Source organism: Leptosomus discolor, chromosome 1 (assembly GCF_034619465.1).
Source record: "Leptosomus discolor isolate bLepDis1 chromosome 1, bLepDis1.hap2, whole genome shotgun sequence".
Taxonomy (NCBI): Eukaryota; Metazoa; Chordata; class Aves; order Leptosomiformes; family Leptosomidae; genus Leptosomus; species Leptosomus discolor.
In genome coordinates, this window is record NC_141391.1 from 126,098,865 (window position 1) to 126,116,642 (window position 17,778).

The 17,778-nt window shown below is 45.2% G+C and overlaps 1 protein-coding gene across 2 annotated transcripts; it reads right to left on the reverse strand.

Moving 5' to 3' along the window:
* Positions 1-442: 442 nt before the first annotated feature.
* On the reverse strand, positions 443-9,626 carry SLC19A2 (solute carrier family 19 member 2). Of its 2 annotated transcripts, none has more exons than XM_086463960.1 (6): positions 9,450-9,626; positions 8,739-9,344; positions 5,347-5,569; positions 1,547-1,739; positions 788-929; positions 443-568 (listed from the first exon to the last, which is right to left on the reverse strand). In XM_086463960.1, the coding sequence occupies exons 1-6, from the start codon at positions 9,624-9,626 to the stop codon at positions 443-445; spliced, it is 1,467 nt and encodes a 488-aa protein (XP_086320086.1). The 2 variants fall into 2 exon arrangements, with proteins under 2 accessions (XP_086320086.1, XP_086320079.1); XM_086463953.1 differs by having other exon boundaries at positions 5,347-5,578.
* Positions 9,627-17,778: the final 8,152 nt, after the last annotated feature.

Below are 17,778 nucleotides of genomic sequence, written 5' to 3' on the forward strand. Positions count from 1 at the left end.
TCCTGTCCCAGGCCTGGAGCTCTCCACAGAAAGGTCTATTAGTGTTCCCTCACTCCTGCCCTGCAGCTGCACCTCAGTGAGAGTAGCAGTTGACTAGACAGTCATGGAGCTGCTTTTCCAATGGCAGCCTCCAGATGCACAGCCTTCAGACGCACAGCCTTAGACTAAAGTCACCCAAGGCTTTCATTCTTTGAGAAAACTTACTGTTCTTTGCTACACATCCCATATATGCAACAGAAGAACAAAAGGCATTTTAGAAAGAAGATATTTGTTCTTACTTACGTAAGAGCTAATACATTTACCTTCTAAAATGTGCTACTAATATAGTATAAATATGGATCAAATACCATTAAGGTGACTGCCTTGGGGAAAAAAAGGCAGAGATTAAAAAAGTCAGACCTATATCTTCATATGTAGCCACCAAGACTCTTCACTTGGTGCACTACTGGCTTTCAGGAGATCTGCTTTGCATCTGCTCTTGTCTTCTGTAAGCTCTCACAATACTGTATATGCCACTGCCTAAGAACACCAGTGAGATGGCCGCAAAGTAAGAGGCATAAATCATGAACTGCAGAGAAAGGGAAAGAAAAAAAAAAAAGAAGTGGTTAAACCAAGCAGTTACCAAATTTGTAAGGTTAATAGATGAGCTCCTTTCCTCTTCTAAAAATACCACGAATCAGTGATTATTACTCTGTCAAACCTTGACCCAGAAACAGGTAGCTGAGAAGCTTTACACTTGGTTTACCTTCCTCCCTCCCATCAGTAAAGCTAAGAGAGTCTATCATACCTGGGTGAAGATGTCCAACCCAAGCCCACTGGCATCCACGACAATCAAAGTGAGCAGAGTCTGAAGTGCTAAGGCAATGAAAGTATTGACCCCAAACACCAGGGCATACCGCTCCACACTGTGATTTGTAGCAATCTGAAACCTGGAAAGATAGGGATGACGAGAAACATAAGGACATGGAAAAAGCAGGAAAACGCAAGAATAGGAGGAACACCTTTGGACAAGGAGACTATGCAACCTGAAGAGTTACATAGCCTAGTCCAGTGTTTTCCACATCTAAATTACCTTGCACTGACAGTATACTTCACTAAATAGGAGCACCACAGACTTGACTGTCTTGTAGTGATTAGGCACATATGGTTTAACAACAGCTGCGTTTTCCTCCACAAAGTGACAAACAACATTGAAGAAGTTTTCCTCCTTATAAGTTAGGGAAGGTTGACACTACACAGGCAAAGCATTGTCCTCTCCTCATCTCTTAACACTTATGAAAAGTGTTTATGAAAAACATTCCCCTGGCAAGCAGCACTATCTAATATTTAGAAGGAGTCACTTTAGTGTCATAAGACTTTTAAGCTGGGGCAGACTGCCAGCCAAATATATCTCTCTGCCTCAGTTTCCAACCTGAATGACAACACAAACCCTTGCAAGAGATTTCCAAATTCCTGGTAAGCAAGACCAGTTACATGGAAAACATGCCAGCTTTCTTTTCATACCAGCTGTAACCCTGAGAACAATTTACATTAAAAAGATACTCACGTTGCTATTGTGATTAGCAGCATGTAGATAATTCTGAAGACAACATAGGATGCATAGCACACCCAGATGTTACGAACAGTGTCCATGATATATACAGCAGCAGCAATAAGAAAGGAGAACAGAGCAAGTGCCACTTCACCCCACATTGCCCAGGATGTTTTTATGTGACCCACAACAAACACTGCAACAGCTCCTGCGAGGGGGAGGAAAGCATAACTGTTAGTAATTGCAATTGGAGCAATCTGGAGCCTGCGTACTAGGAGCTTTACAGCCCCTAAGAGCCAAACATGACTGAAGCGGAGGACACTAATGCGCACACCTTAGCTGCTCTCCTTCCTGACCTCTCCCTCACCTGGAACCCTGCTGCAAACTCCCATTCACTTTTACAGGGGGGGAAAAAAAAAAGGTCAAAAAAAAAAAGGTCCAAAAAAAAAAAAAAAAGGAAAAGGTCAATGCTGCCTGCCTCTGAAGGCTCCTCTCTGGCTTCGGAAGCACAACAGTCCCAGGACTCAGATCACTGCCGCTCAGTCCTTTGCGCCTGACTAGCTGTGTCAATGGGGCTACAGAGAAATGCAAACCCTGATTCTCAAAAGCACTCAGCTAACTCTTTCGTGGCACTTTAGAGCGGGTAGGAGGGAGGAAGACACTACCCACTTTGATACACAGAAGTGAGAGCTCTCTCCCAGGAGGCAGAAAAACCTACATTTACTGTCATCTTCATGCTGGGCTGTAAGAGTGAGTAAGAGCAGGGGTCCAAATCCACATCTCCTAGGATGCAGCCTAATCGTAAACTACAATCACACCCTGTTGATTGTGCAAGAACAATCTTCTACAACCAGAACAGGTTTGTAACTCCTGCTGGATTTTACAGAGGGTGGATGGGGAGAGAAGACATATCACAAGGTGGAAAGCATGCGTTATTTCATGCAATGCAATGAGCAGACAAGCTGTGTTTCATGCACTATATCACAGCTGTAACTATTGAGAAGCCCAAATATGTATTACATTACAAGAAAATTCCCATTTGAAGCAGGCCTTGTTCCAGAAACAAGCCGAATGGCAACCAACAGCCTAACGATGCTGCTGTACACAGCAAACTAGACAAACAGCATATTGAAAAAGGGAGGTTTACTGGAGATCTCTGAAAAACAAGATTGTATTCAGCATTTGACCACTGTACAGAAGTGCTACAGTGCAGCATCTAAGCTCTTTGTAGCCCTTAGCTGGCCTGCTATCTTAGAAATCCTCCAAGAACATGAAGGCTCCTTATGTACCATCAGCGTGTACAAGCCTGCAACCCTGTCAGATCTCACATCCATCTTGCAGGCTAGTGAAGAAGGCAGCCATGCCAATGGAAAGGAACTTATTTCCCCACCACTAAACTCTTCATTCTAGTGCCTGCTGTGACACTACCTGATTGAGTTTCTGATCTTTGAATGTCTGGCTCCCCCAGCAACAAAACCCTGAGATGCAAAAACCCCCTAAGTTCTAGAGCCTTCTTTCTACTGTCCAGCAATTCTGAAATACGGGAACAGACACCACTCTCTGGGGATCTCACAGCAACTCATGAAGTTGTACTCACCCTGTCTCAAGGTTATATCAGCCTGACACCTAATTATGACAATATACACAATCTGTGTCCCGCAATTAGACATCTACAGCTGATCCAGTGTTTTCACAACCCAACCTGATAAAGGATTGCCACATTCCCAAGAAGGTGCAGGGATGCAGCTTAACAGTCAGTTGACCTCACTAGAAGGAATACTATTTATCTTGCCCAGGACAGGAAGCCGATAGCCACATGAGTCACCATGCTTGACCTGAACCCTCCTGCAGGGCAGCACAGGTACAGGCAAGGATGGCAACAGCATCTCACACAAAGGTTGCCAAACATTGCTCTTAACTGAGCACAGCACGACTAAAAGCCATGAAAATGGCAAATCAGATCTGGGATGCACCAGGAAAGGTATTTCCAGTAAAGGGAGAAGAGTGAACTGTATCTTCTTCTTCTACAAGTCTGAGGCCTCACTGAATAAAGCTGAACGCAGCTCCAGTCATCCACCTTCAAAAAGAATGCAACTCAAACAAGGTTTGGTGCAAAGAGGGGCTAGTAAGACGACAATGTGAACAAAGAGCTTAACTTTACCAAAGAACAGCTAGAAAAAACTTGGTGGCTTTGGCCCAGAGCTAAGATTTTGTGCTAAAATACAACCTTGGCATGACATCAGAGATAAATAAACTGCTCATTAATAAATTCAAATTGGAAATCAGAAGAAAGTTAGAGCATTTGCAGTAGTGCCTAGGAAGTCAGGTTACTGGACGCTGATCCTTAACAGGTCCCTTCCAGTCCTTTGATACACCTCAAGCTTGTAGTTGAGGTTATTACTTCACTAAACTTCACTTGTTCCAAGCAGTGAACCTGTGTCAACTGGAGTGATTTTTTTTGGTTCTTTCTTTTGAGCAGTTCAGGCACAGAGGTTAATTTGCACAGAAAACATCACCCAAAATGATTCAGGCATTTATAGAAATGATACTAGAGGAAAAAAAGCAAAATGGGAAACTAAAAACTTCAGTTTTACATGAGTTCAGTGCCAACCACCTTTTCTTCCAACAGGTCCATTGTTCACAGGCCTTTAAAAAAAAAAAAGACCTCGCTATCAAAGATATTAATAATAAGACCTGAAGAATACTCCTCCTTTTTTTGGGGGAAAAAAAAATAATAATAAAAAAAATCAATCTGCTGATACTTGGCCATGCTATGGGTCTTCTTTCCATTGATACAGATTCTTCTCCTTCCTGGGACCAAGGCAGGATGCTAGGAGAAGCCAAATCAAACAAGAGCCACAGCATCATGCTGGAGTGGAGGAACACTGTAGGACTGAATGCTATTAAAGCGCAAGTTTAGCACACCAAAGACAATTTAATAGCCAAAACCTTCAGAATCAAGTTGCTGACAGTTCCAAACCCAACAATGGGTGGTAGACCAGCTTTTAGAACTACAAAACAGCCACAGCTTCCCATTGAACTCCAAGAGGGGGCTAAGCATGTCCAGGAAACTGCTAAGCCTTTCTTGTTTGTGTACCTTCGGGTTTTTTTCCCCACAAGTAGGTGATGTCCACACCAGATGGTGGAACAATAACTCCATCAAAGAAAATTAATATACTGCAGCAACACCTAGAAAGCCTCTGTAAGGATATGGTAGCTATATTAAAAGGCTATTGTCCTAGTTCTGGTAATGGAACAGTATTACACAACCTAACAAATGTTTGTCTTGACTGACCTACCTGTCCCTTTCAAGTCAAGAACTTCATTCATCCTAATAGCTTTTCTGCTTAACAGTGCTGAAATGACTAAATGTGGCTCACCGCATGCTGTGTGTGTACAGGAAACCTTCATATGTTCCCTACGCTGCCAGAGAACAAAAGCAATAAACCCACAAGACCCTTAGTCTGACTTTGAGTGGTTAAAACAAGCATAACCCCACTGCCATAGTGACAGCCAAGAACACACAGTCAGCCACATGCCTGGAGCCTTCTGCCAAATATTTCAGAATGAAGATTGACTTGGGAGGCTCCTTTAGACACCTACGTACTGGATTACAAGAATTAGGGCTGCATGCAGGAACCAACTCAGCACTGAGCACCATAGCCATCAACATCAGGGAAGACTCACCCCGAATGCCAGGGCTGCCTCTCCTGCATGCTTGGAGGAACACAAGACACTTCCAAACCATGCTCTGGTGACCTTGAGGGAAACAAGGCATTTCTCACAGCAGAGCAGGAGCTATGCCAGAAGCTTACCTAGCAGTGTTGAGGCTGCCTCCACAGCACCGTTGTAGATCTCCGTGCTGTGAGAAGGCAGCACCATCTCCCATAGGCCCTGAGCGTAGTTGATGACCTGGAAGTAGCCGCAGGTGGACAGTGCCCACCACACGGACCAGCAGAGCATGGTCTGGGAGGAGTAGCACTGCAACAAGTCCCGCCAGAGATCTTTGAGCACCTTTACGATGTCTACTTTCTGCTCCTGCATAGACTGGAGAAGGAAAGGGAGAGAAATTATAATCTCTGCTTATAAATACTTCACTCTGCCTCACAAAATTACCCCTTTCAAGTGGTCTGATCACTGGTGAGCAACAGTACCACTCTTAGGCACAAGCCTCCACAGAGCTAATGAATAAAAAGGTTCCCCATCCCACAGTCTCAGCAACTGGTCTCTGCCCTAAGCATGGTCATCCTCTTATGTACAGAGGGAGGGTTCAGAGATCAAGCACACCTTGATCTCTGTCAGAGAACAGTAACTGCTAGATGTTAGAAGTACCACATAAGCAACTGAAGGGCACCGGAGAAAAGAGACACAGGGGAATAGGACACGAGATCTACTTTGACAAGACAGGATCAGAAGCCAGTCATTCAAATCATAAAGGCAAAAAGCATCACTGACACTTTTAAGTCCTGATAAAAATTCAACCAAATTTGGTAGCACAGAGAACATGAAAGCCATGAGTTTATTTCCCCACAAAAAAGTTTATTTTCTTTAGTACTAGCATTCAGGGATTATAAATATTTAAAGAAGCAATCTCATTACACCACACTCGACCCCTGCTAATGTTTGTCAAGGGTCTGAGAAGGTGAGAGATGTTGCCTGGGGATATGAAGAGAAACAGAAGCTACTTCCACCAGACACTGCTATTGCAAATGGCAGCTCCTGTACATGCAAGTGCTCTGACAAATGACATAAGATAAAAATGAAGCTTTCCCCTCCAAATCTTTCTAGAAAGGTCATGAAAGGAGAGAGACTCATGAAGCAGTTTGAGAAAAATTTGACAATAGATCAGTTCTAGCAACAGGGGATGACAACAAACAAAAATTTCTTTTTACATATAGGCTCTTACAGTCCTGCTTCTAACCACTTCATGCCAAAAGCAGCAGAGGAAATGAGCATGTCTTTACTTTGTAGCTAGAGCTGCTGATTATATTTGCTTCACACACGTACGTAGAGAGACTTTGTAGACAGGCAAGACCCTTCTTGTGAAGTCAGAGCAGTGGTTACTTCATGTGAGACTGGGCAGAGCCCCCAGGGCCCACCAGCATCTCTAGCCTGCCACGAACTTGGATTCCCTTCAGGGAAACGTACAGCACTGTCACGGGACCGAGCTATTGCACATCATGCCATCACATGCCCAGTTTCGGAGCGGTTTCCAGACAGCAGCAGCAACTTTAGGCTCTTGGCGGTATGCCCTTTCCCTGGGGGAATCATGCAGTGCATGCCTGGGAAAAACTATTCTCCATGAACAATAAAACTCATTTTAAGGTGTTTCTACTAAAACATGCAAAGACCATAGCGTGACTCTGTCCTGAACTCCATATTTTCAACCCCTCAAAGTGTCACTGATTTCTCCTCATCTTTATTAAACATCACACAGTCCCCTTGGTGCTTTGCCAATGGTAAAACGCTTGCTCTGCATGTGGACGCCATTCGTCCCAATCCCAGCCTTGGGAAGAGGTCAGCTTGTGGCAAAGCGACTTCAGCAACGTAACTCCCACACAGAAGGTTTCACACAAAGCTCAAGTTTAGGTGCAGGAAAACCAGGGAAGGCAATCATCACATACACTGCAAAAACTGATTTAGCATCTTCAACCCAAGCACGTGCCTGATAAGCCCGAAAGGCCCATCCACCCTCCCATCGCCTGGCAGTGCTTCTTCAGTACAGTGATTTGTACAGCCATTTGTTTATGTTCATGAAATATGGTTGCTGTTACCTTAGGAAGAAGGACTATCATCACACACCAATGCTTCCCAGCTTTTAGCACCGGGTATAACTGAACTCTGGAGAGCCACGCAAGCGTATTTGCTCCTTTTTAAAAAAATTTCACCATTAGTTTGGAACTGCCCTTGCTCTCACAGGAGGGGAGCAAGACAAACAAAAGGGACAGATAAGTTATATTAATACCTTAACCATTATTGGCACAGAATTTGTGTTTAACACATACCCTTCAGCATGCAAGTATAACATGGTTAAAAATACTTTTGCTCACACAAGATTGTGCTGGATGGGGCAGGTTTAGGTCCCTGGAATGTTAATACCTTTAATTCCCAGCTGTAGCTGGAAGAAGCCAAGAGTGGCCCTGGATGCTGCCTCCCCTGAGCCAGCTACCTTGGGCTTACTAGCTAAGTGAAATACCCATTAGTTGACCAAACCAACAGCCATGCTTACCCTCTGGCTTCTTCTCAGAAGAAGCACAACCTCCTCCTGACCGAGAAGCAAGGCTGACCTCTCCCCAGGGCCTCGAATCCCCCTGATACCACAGGCTCTCTGTACGTGTCCCATCACCTGGAGCAGCATGGCGGAGACCTGCCCAGCAGGCAACTACACACACACACATCAGGCCTCAAAACTGGAGGCTGGTCGTTCATGACCTTGAGGGACTCAACATGTCCTGCCACCAAACAAGGGCACCTGCACGTTTGTTTCCATACAAGTGACTTTGTTAGAGGTTACGTAGTCCATGAAAGCCACGAGTTGGGACACCACCTTGGTGCTCCCACGGGCTGCACTGAGCTGTTAATTATGCAGAGGTGTTTCCTGCAATTTATCCGTATTCTGTCCATCTATAACTAATCAGTGTCAGCCTGTAAGTGCTCTCAAGGACTACTGCAGTTTCCTTCCTGGCCCAGTTTCCTTTCAGGATCATAAGATAAAACCCAATTACTACATAGCTTATTACTGCACAACTTGCACAACAGTTGAAGTAACAACTGTTTTCAAATCATGAGTGCAGGAAGAATTACCTCTTTTCTGCAAGTCACAGGCTGCATCCAGAAGCACACACAGAATTTGGACATGCACAATTTTTAGTGCCCCAGATATGTCCCTTGCTTTGGACCATTGTATGGCAATTTGATACCCAGAGAATTTTAAGCACAGCCTTGTGAGACACGCAGAAAAACTTCATAAAAAATAAGGAGCAGCCTACCGTGCTCGATCAGCAAAAGGAAGCCAGGAATAAATTTTCCTGTGCCATAAATAACGAGGTGGGATAAGCAAAGAGATACTCTTTGCTGTTGCTTATTACATCTCTGCAGCTGTGTACGAATATGCACACATGCACGCATACACCCATATGCACATGCATGCATGACAACCACATCAGTATTGCATCGTCCATTTACATAAACCCAGGGCACAACTCACCTGTTTCTCTGCTGAATGACCCTCCCCGTTTAAGGGAACTTTTGTCTCCTCCTCCCAGCCAGGTGCCCTCTGCACGTTGGGATGATCTTGAACGGCCGAACCATTTTTACAGTCCATAACCTTCATTTCCCAACTGAGCTGCTGACTTGAGACATGGTGAAAGAAAAGGCTTTTTTGTGGCATCGGCAGGAACCACGCTGTACCAAAGGCAATGGATATGCTGGTTAAGGAGATAACATTCAAGCTGAAGAGGGACCATCCTGCCACTGACACAAGGACCTGCCCGGACACCGAGCCCACCGTGTAGCCCACTAGGGTGGCACTCCGGCAGTAGCTGGTGACCTTCTGGTATAAGTTGACATCGACGACACTGTAGATGTAGGAGTAATAGGCAATGTCGGTTGCAGTCCCCATCCCGTAGAAGAACTCGAGGAACTGGATGGCCCACAGCCCCTGAGCATACAGCAGCATGAACCAGGTAACGATGAGGCTCAGGCCCTGCAGCAGGACCACGGGCTTGTATCGCAGGTAGTCCGTGGCCAGGAACACCGGGAACAGCAGCGCCAGGTAGGAGTAAGTCCACACCGGGTAAATCTCGTTGAACACCTGCGGGAGGGAAAGAGACGGCGATAACCCCCAGCACCCACGTACCGCAAGGAAAACAACGACAGAGCTCACGGCGCGGAGGCGAGGTGCCCGGGGCCGCGGTACCTGGGTCTCGGAGACGTTTTTGTACTCCAGCAGGTACCGGGTGAGGAAGGGCTCCGAGGGCCGCACGCTGCAGAAGAAGCCGTAGGCGCACAGCAGCCCCGTGGGCAGCGCCCAGCAGCACCCGCCGCCGGCCCGGGCGGAGCGCCGCGCTGGCCGGCCCCCCCGCGGCCCCGCCATGCCGGGCAGGGAGGGGGCCGGGCCCGTGGCGGGTGGCGGCCGCGGGCCCGTCCCAGGTCACCCCCCGCCGCCGCCGCCGCCTCAGCAAAGGCACCTCCGGCCGCAGGCTCGCGGCGCTGCTCTTAAAGACCATTCGCCGGTGCGCGGGAGACGGAGCTGCGCGCTGCCCTCTGATTGGGCGCGGCCGCCTCCTCTCGGCAAGGTCGACTAATGGGGGGCGGGGGGCGGGACGGCTGCGGCCGGCGAGGCGCACGTGCGCGCGGCGGGCGGGCGGGCTTCGCAGGGGGCTGCGGGGCGGGGCGGGGCGCCTGGGCGCGGGGTCCGTCCTCGTCTGCGGGCCGCCTTCCTCACCCGAGCCCTCCAAGGAAGGGACGGCGGGGTTTATGGGTCACGGTGCCCGTTCGACACCGGCGGCGGAGAGCAAGGCTGGCACCCTGCTTGCCCACGCGCAGGTGGAAAGCACGCAGGGTGGCAGAGCTCCAGTCACTGCTGAGCACACCACCCCCCCCACCCCCCCCAAAGGCTCATCTCCGCCTTCCCCGAGGGGCAGGTACAAGCCTTTCCTGAAAACCATCTCGGCAAAGACAACCTTCACCTGCTGGGCTGGTCTTGTTCATTCCTGGCCCAAAGGCGGGCAGCTGCTGGCCTCTGCCACCTTCCTCCCGATAGGATTATGAGAGTGTCTTTACAAAAATACAGTACCATTTACCCAGGCTGGTACAACACACCTCAGGCCTAAACAGTGATAGATAAGGAGGAGAATGTTTTTGCAAGTACATGGCACTGTTTACCCAGAGGAGCCATGTGCTTAGTAACAAGACTAAGACAAGGAGGTCTTGATAGATATAAGACACTGTTCAGCAGGCCTTGTAAAACAGGAGGTGCCATATATTGCAGCAATTAGACAGGAACCAAGGACAAGACTACAAAGCTGTGTTAGGTAAGAAGATAAATCATTACAAAATTTTTTTTTTCCTCGAAAGTTTCAAGGGAAGTTTGAACTTTTCAACTTTAGGAAACAGTGCACCGGTTTAACAGACTTATTAACTTCTCCGCCCAGGAGATGCATAATGACATGATAATGAAACTTACGATGCATGATGCAAAGGGGGGTACACGTTAAGGGGTAAAAATGTAGTGTATGTAGTAGGAGGATCGTGAAGTCTGTGCCTTCCTAATACCTTAGCCAATGGGGAACAGGAGAGGGTCCTACGCGGCCGGGAAATTAGGATAAATAAGGGGCTGTGACCCCAGCAACTTTGAGAGACCCCACGGGATATGCCCAATGGACTCTCCCTTTATTCGAATAAAGTTTATTTTTACAGGACTCCTCTGTCTCCTTTGTGAGCACTGGTACCAGGATTTTCCGCACACTCCCTTTAGCAAGGTGAGAGCTAGGACCGCTTCCGTGGTTGAATGGAAGCTGCACCTTGTTGTCCAGCCAGAAGAAATATTAGATGAGAGGGGAAAACAGAACAGTTACATTCAAAGTAATTATCTAAACCTTCGCCCAGGGCTACTGTTCTTAAAGCTTTGTCAGTCCTCTAAACTACTTCCTGTTCACCTACTCGATCTCTCCATATTGTCTATCTACCCGCTTTGCGTTTCCCTGTACTCCACTCCCTTGATCTCCGCCACATTGCTACCACTGCTGGGGCTTCCTATTCCCTGCCTACAGTTTATTCTCCAAATTGGCTGATACCACAGGAAGTTCACACCAGGGGTCAGGCCTCCCACTTATGCAGTTGCAGATCCTGCCCCCTAGCTGGGGTCAATGTTTGAGGAAGCAAAACAAAAGCCCTCAGAAGGCATCTGGCTGTACACCGTTGGGTGGGCAACAGCAGGTTTCTTTTGGCCCCAGAACAGATTCCTTGAACTGCAGAATTTTATTACTATCTCCATCATCATAGCTTAATAAACATAGCTACAAAAGCTTTTAGGGCCATAAGATTACTCAGCTCTCTGTAAAATGCAGCTAAACATTTTGGTTCTGTATCATCTGGCATCAGTGGTTTGCTGTTTTCTGGCTATCTTCTGGGTCTAGCAAAATTTCCTTTCAGTTGTTCTCAGGCCATTGATGCTCAGCATCTCCATGTTCTCTTTTGTTTGCAGGTTTATTAGAAAAAAAAAAAAAAAAGATGACAATTGCCTTTGCACCACACTTTAGCTTGAAGCAAAACTAAATAGAAAGAATCAGCTCCCATTAATACTGGCATCCATCTCAGTTGTTTGCAAGGAATTGCTGATCTCTTAAAACAGCATGGTTAGAGTGAAAAGAGCTGAAGCAACTGATAAACAAGTTGCCATGGGGAAGCAAACAGAAACGCACGGTTCCCTCTCACTTAGCTCTTAGCAGTCCCTCTGTTCTGCTGGCATGTGGCTCAGTAGCAGGTAATAAAAGGGTATGGGCTGATAGCATCAGGTGTAGAGCATCTTCTTACCGATCTCGGTCATTGCTTCACACTGAGCAGAGGCAGGAGCAAAGACTAACACCTTGGAGTTCCCATGGTGTTCCCTGCCTAGGAGCAACTTCCAGGCTGCTCACAGGATCTGATGCGTGGCCTCGGTCCTTTCCAAAACAGTGATCCCTAGAGTTGTGCCACTGCAGCTCAACTGCTGTTTCCAGGGGATTGGCTGTGGTAGGAGGAGTTACGTCAGCTCAACCCGTTTTCTTGAAGTGACGCGCAGTCAGTCAGTCAGGCAACCTAGATTTCTCCTCCAAAAACTGCATAAGAAAAAGAGCCTGCAAAGTTCTGATTTAAGTACTCCACATTTTCTCAGGGTTTCTTTTGGTCTCAAAAGAACTCACCTTATTTTGTTTTCACAATATTTTCAGCCTTTGGAAACAAGATAAAATTTTATTCCCTGAATTTTTACTTCTATCTTTGCTTTCCTAGTCTTCCCCATTTTCTCTCTCCATCTCACCACTCTGCTAGAGTAAGTAAGGCAAGGTTAAAAGTGTTCGATAATAAATAAAACCCTCAAAACTTCCAATATTTTTTTCCAAGGTGGAAGACATAAGCTGTGAAAAGTAGGGCTTCTCACACTTTCCTTCCTTATTCTTCTCCCTTCCTCTCAACAAGCACACACTTTTTTCAGTGGAAACATGACATTTGAAAATAAAGAAACAGGAATAGTGGGAAAATTCTTCTACCCTTCAACTGTAATTTTTAAAGCTCCAAAACCAAAATAACCTTACAATTTACATTAGTGTTAAACATTGACTGGTTTCATCCCAAAGCTACGTGTTCATTTCTGTCTTCCCAGACAGGTGCTGTGAAGAGTGTTTTGAAAATCACTACATTCCACACAGGATGAAACCATTTTCCAGAGAAAATCATTCTCTTACCAAAAGGATTTGACTGAGTGATTGCTCATATTCTGAACACTTCTACATAAATAATATTACGTGGAAATAATTATAAAATCTTTCAAGACCATAACAGTCAGTGCAAGTCTGCCAGAGAGATACCCCTTGCACATGTATGATCTGAACGGATTGAGTGATAGTTGCAGCACGGGTGCACTGAGTGATGGCTGCCCTTTACAGACACAACTCTGGCTTCTACATCTCCTGAACATTTCCCAGTGAACAACATTTTCTACAACGACATAGCTCCTGCAGTAGTATTGGACAAAACCCTTCTGTGCTGGGTTTACTCCACCACTCAGAACTGCCTTCAGAGCATATGAGTTTCCTCAAGCCACCTCTTGATCGGAAGCCTCACCTTCATAAAACTCAGGGCTGTTGTACGCTAGAAGGCTGTCTTGCTGGCCAGGGGACATTCTGGCTGTGTTTTCCTGCTCCTCTGTTGCACAGGGGAAGCTTGAAACCTGTCTGTACTTGCCCAGAACTCTTCAGATTTTCAGATCAATCTCAGAAATTGCTGCTGGCACTTTGGAAGAAAAGGATCACACCAAGCCCTTCAGCAGGGCGCTGTTGCTGCTTTCCGTAGTGCTAATGACTAAGAATCCCTTTTTGTCTGAATCTAGAGTGGAATCACCCCTAGAGGATGCTTGATTCAGCATAAGATCCAAGCAACTCACCTAAATGCACGCATCAGTCTCAGAGGCAACAATGTTTAAAGGTCACATCTTATCCACACCATAAACTGACAGGTTTCAACCAAAAATGCACCAGAGGGGAGTATTGTTAACCAGCTGTGGCCTGCAGTTTATTCTGGAAGAGTTTATAAAATACAAATGCAAGAAAAGTTCTCTTAAAGTCTTGCCAAGTTGTTTGGAGAAAAGCTTCTGTAAGTTAAAAACAATCTGCACTCTCATGAAGCCATTCTTCAGGATGTGAGAACACTAAGATGGTACAAATACCTCAGAAACTCTCCAGAGGGAGGGACTGAAACAGATTTTTTTTTTGCTGAGCGTGAAAGGTACAAAGGCACATAAATGTGAGAAAGGGCAGCAACTGATTTTTTTTTATGATTTTGGATGTTGCAATTAATTTGGGGTAGTAGACTCTGTTAACTAGTATATATGTTGGAATGAAAGACAAGTAGCAAGAACGAAGAAAGTCAAATGATTTCTGAAATGAGGCATGATTAGTTTAGAACAAAGCCTATAGATTGTAGCTATCTGTAAGAACAGAAGACTGGATATAACCTTGAAGGTCTGTGTCTTCTATTTCCCCCCAACTGATCCTTTGATACTTTGGGGTCTCTGAACAGGAAACTTACAAATATTATACAGCCATGAAAGGTTAATTTAAAAGCTTTGGCATTGATTACTTTATTCAGATAGTATGCCTTCATTTCTCTTACTACCTCTTCTCCAAGGGTTTGTTAATTCCAGGCTTTTAAGATCTCACATGTTGAGTAAATACGAGCCCAAATTCAAGAGGGTAGCCCTGTCCTGCAAGCACAGAGCATATGTTTTCCTGGCATTAGAACCAATGCAACAAGGCAATGTCACTGGAGGAAGAATACAGTGTTTTCCCATATCAGCACCTCAAATAGTAAATTACTGTTTTTGAAAAAGCCTTAGGAAAGACAACAGAATTGACTCAGCTTCTCGATCCCTTCTTAATTAAAATTCCTCCCACTTTTCAAAAAATACAGATGTATACATTCTGCTAGGATATTTTTTGAATGCCACAACTTTTTTTGAGCCATTCTGGAGCCATTAGGGCTTTTTGAGAGCAAGAAAACTCTCAGGGGTACATTGTAATTTTGTATTTTAGAGAGATGGAGGGAGGGTCAGCAGTCATTGTTATAAATATATTGCTATAATCTGATCAATTGTCCTTGCCCTGTAAGAAAATGTAGCATCAACAGAGCATATTTTCTGCTTCTATTTTACTGTGCACAATGTGGAAGTCCAAGATATTCTGGTACTCTAGTTCAACGCAAATTAATCTTTTTCATTTTTCTGAAAGTTTTTTTTCCTGTTTTTACCTGTAGTTCATGCCTCAATGTCCACACATTCTACCATGTATCTGCTCCAGCGCTGCCTTCATCACCTCTAGTTCCATACATGCTAGGTCTTGCATTCAATAAGACTGGTAAACCAAGTATGTCCTGAAAGTTGTGCATGGGGGGAAAAAAGGCAGGACAGCAGTTTACTGGAACACAGCTGATAGAGAAGCCAGTGTAAAATCGAAGCTATGAAGACTGCAGAAGCCTTAGGACAAACGGGAGCCATCCCTCCAAAGTGCAGGAGTCATTAGGAGGCAGGTTGCTATCGAAAGCCTCTGGCAGAGAACTTCCCTTGTGCCCACGCACCATAGCAGGCTTTGCATTTGACACAATGCAGGCTGAAGTGCACAGCCGTTGGAAATAAGGAATTTATGGCTGAATTTGTGGAGTTGCTTGTCACAGGTTATCAGATTAACTCTTGGTCTAAGATGGATCATGTTGTACAGTACTATACATTTCTATTATGGACATAACATTTTAAAAATATTTTGTAGTCAGCTACATGGGAAAAAATGGAAAAGTCACTTAAGTCTGCTACAAATAGGGACAGTGGTGGACAAATTTGCATGGGAAGTGCTAAAAGAGAGTACAATAGTGGTGTTACAAAGAAAAGCAAGTAGTGCATCCAGTAGACTTTGAAGAAACATACCCTATACTTTTATTAAATGTAGAAGCACATAGGTCAGTCTGAATTACTTGGTGCTTTTAGGTATATCTAGGTCATGGTGGGCTTACCACAGTGTTGCTCCCATTAGGAATGGTGTTATAGATGTGCCGAGGAACTCTGAGAATAATCCCATGGCCTGTTTTGAGCGTGCTGTTCAAGCATTCAAGAAGACGGAGTCCCTACCTGGAGGAGATCATTGTAATTAAAGTATGATACAAATACTAAGTGTAACAAACAAATGGGAGAATGAGGCCCAGTAATGATAGGAAAGTGTAGGTGGATAAACTGGTTATGATGTGCAGCTAGCATAAGTAAACATAAGAAAACAAATCATAGGAGCTAAAGCAAGAGGAGGAATATTTAACACTGATTATGTGGAATGATTGACTCACACGAAATAGCAATTGGTCACCCCAGGACAGTGTTGCATCTCGTTTCAATGGTGCTAGATAGTAACTTATTAATAAACAGTCTTCCCTAGCACGTATGTGGGCATGGGCACAACCATTACCTTCCTCCCTCAGGTATGTATCCAAAAAATCTTTTCTTGTCATGAAAGATACCTCATGAGCATCAGTGCTTGTGAAGTTGCAAGCCCTCTTTTTGCCCCTTAGCAGAGTCCTAAAATTCTGATCAACCCACTAGTGTTTATGGCCATTTCAGGGAGTTCTGGATGGTGATCAAAAGTCCTGAGCAGATTCCCACTTGATGCTTTTTCTACAGCATTGTCCTGGCACTTCGCATAGGCATACTTTTGCCATGCATGCTCACTGGTGTCTCTAATATGTGAAGTGCCCCAAAGCCCAGATTCACCTTTGCACCTACGTTGATGCACAGCTCAGGTTTCTGAGAGAGCAAACACAGAAACGTGATGCACATTGACTTTAATCCATGGGTAATACACAGCTTTATGTCTCCACTATGTTTTGCTATGCCAGTGGTGTGAAGGGAACCACTCAGTTTGCAAACTCCTGAAAACCCTGGTGAAGATGAGGCGGCACAGGTGTTATGGTCAGGACTACCAGCAGAAAAACTGGCAAAAATGGAGATTATATCTACTCTATAAGTAAGAGGCGTGCTTACTGATGCATGAATCAGCTTTAGACTTTACAGGGCAGTCTGTACAAACCTGTCTGAATACTGGACTAATGCATCAGGATCTGAAGAAATGACTGTGGCACTGCTGTCAGTAACTACTTCAGAGCTGCTCAACTGTCTTTACGTGTGCTTCTACCTCCCTTCCAATCCAAGTGCACAACCAGTTTCACAACTTCTGCGTGAAGGAGTGCAGCAACCACCTCTAGAAAGCAAAAGGAAACACTTAGTGGCACCTAGTGAGTAAAGGATGAGACTTTGTGCACAGCCATCCGTACACTACTGTCATCTGCAGGTGGTCAGCTTTGGGCACCCTGAGGCCTCCTGGAAGCTGGAATGAACATTAGAGGGCAGCAACTCCATCATAACGCTGTTTGAAGATAAAAGGGGTTACCTTTGGACCTTTGGATCAAAAGGCCAGTGTGAAGGCATCCACTCAGATTTGTGAGTGAAGAAATTATTGGCCAGATGAGAATACTCTGAACTCTGGCACTGCATTTCTCCCTCAGTCCAAAAGAGCTTGTGTTAGCTAACCTTCATGCCGAGATAGGCACCTTTATTCTTTAGTTTCAGAAAACTGCAGGAATTCTTGCTCTCCTTGTGTATTTTGCAAATAATTTAAATGGACACAGGATTACGTTCCACAGTGTGTAAAAGGTTGTGCAAGACTGACTGTTTTAAATACCAACTTCCAAAAGCCTTGCCAGATTCAATGTAAGCTGGCTGTTTCATAAAATTGATAGAAGTTCTTTGTTTTCTAGTCATCTGCAGGCTCACTAAACATCACTTACCTTCAGTTTGGCAGATCTGGTACAGGTACATTTTCACATCTTCTTTGCTGTAAACGTGGACAAAGAATTTGCCCCTCTATTTGCATTTGGAAATACTTTGTGTACCTCATCTGGCTGGGAGAGTTAATTTTCTTCAGAGCAGCCTGTACAGTGCCACGCTTTAGATCTGG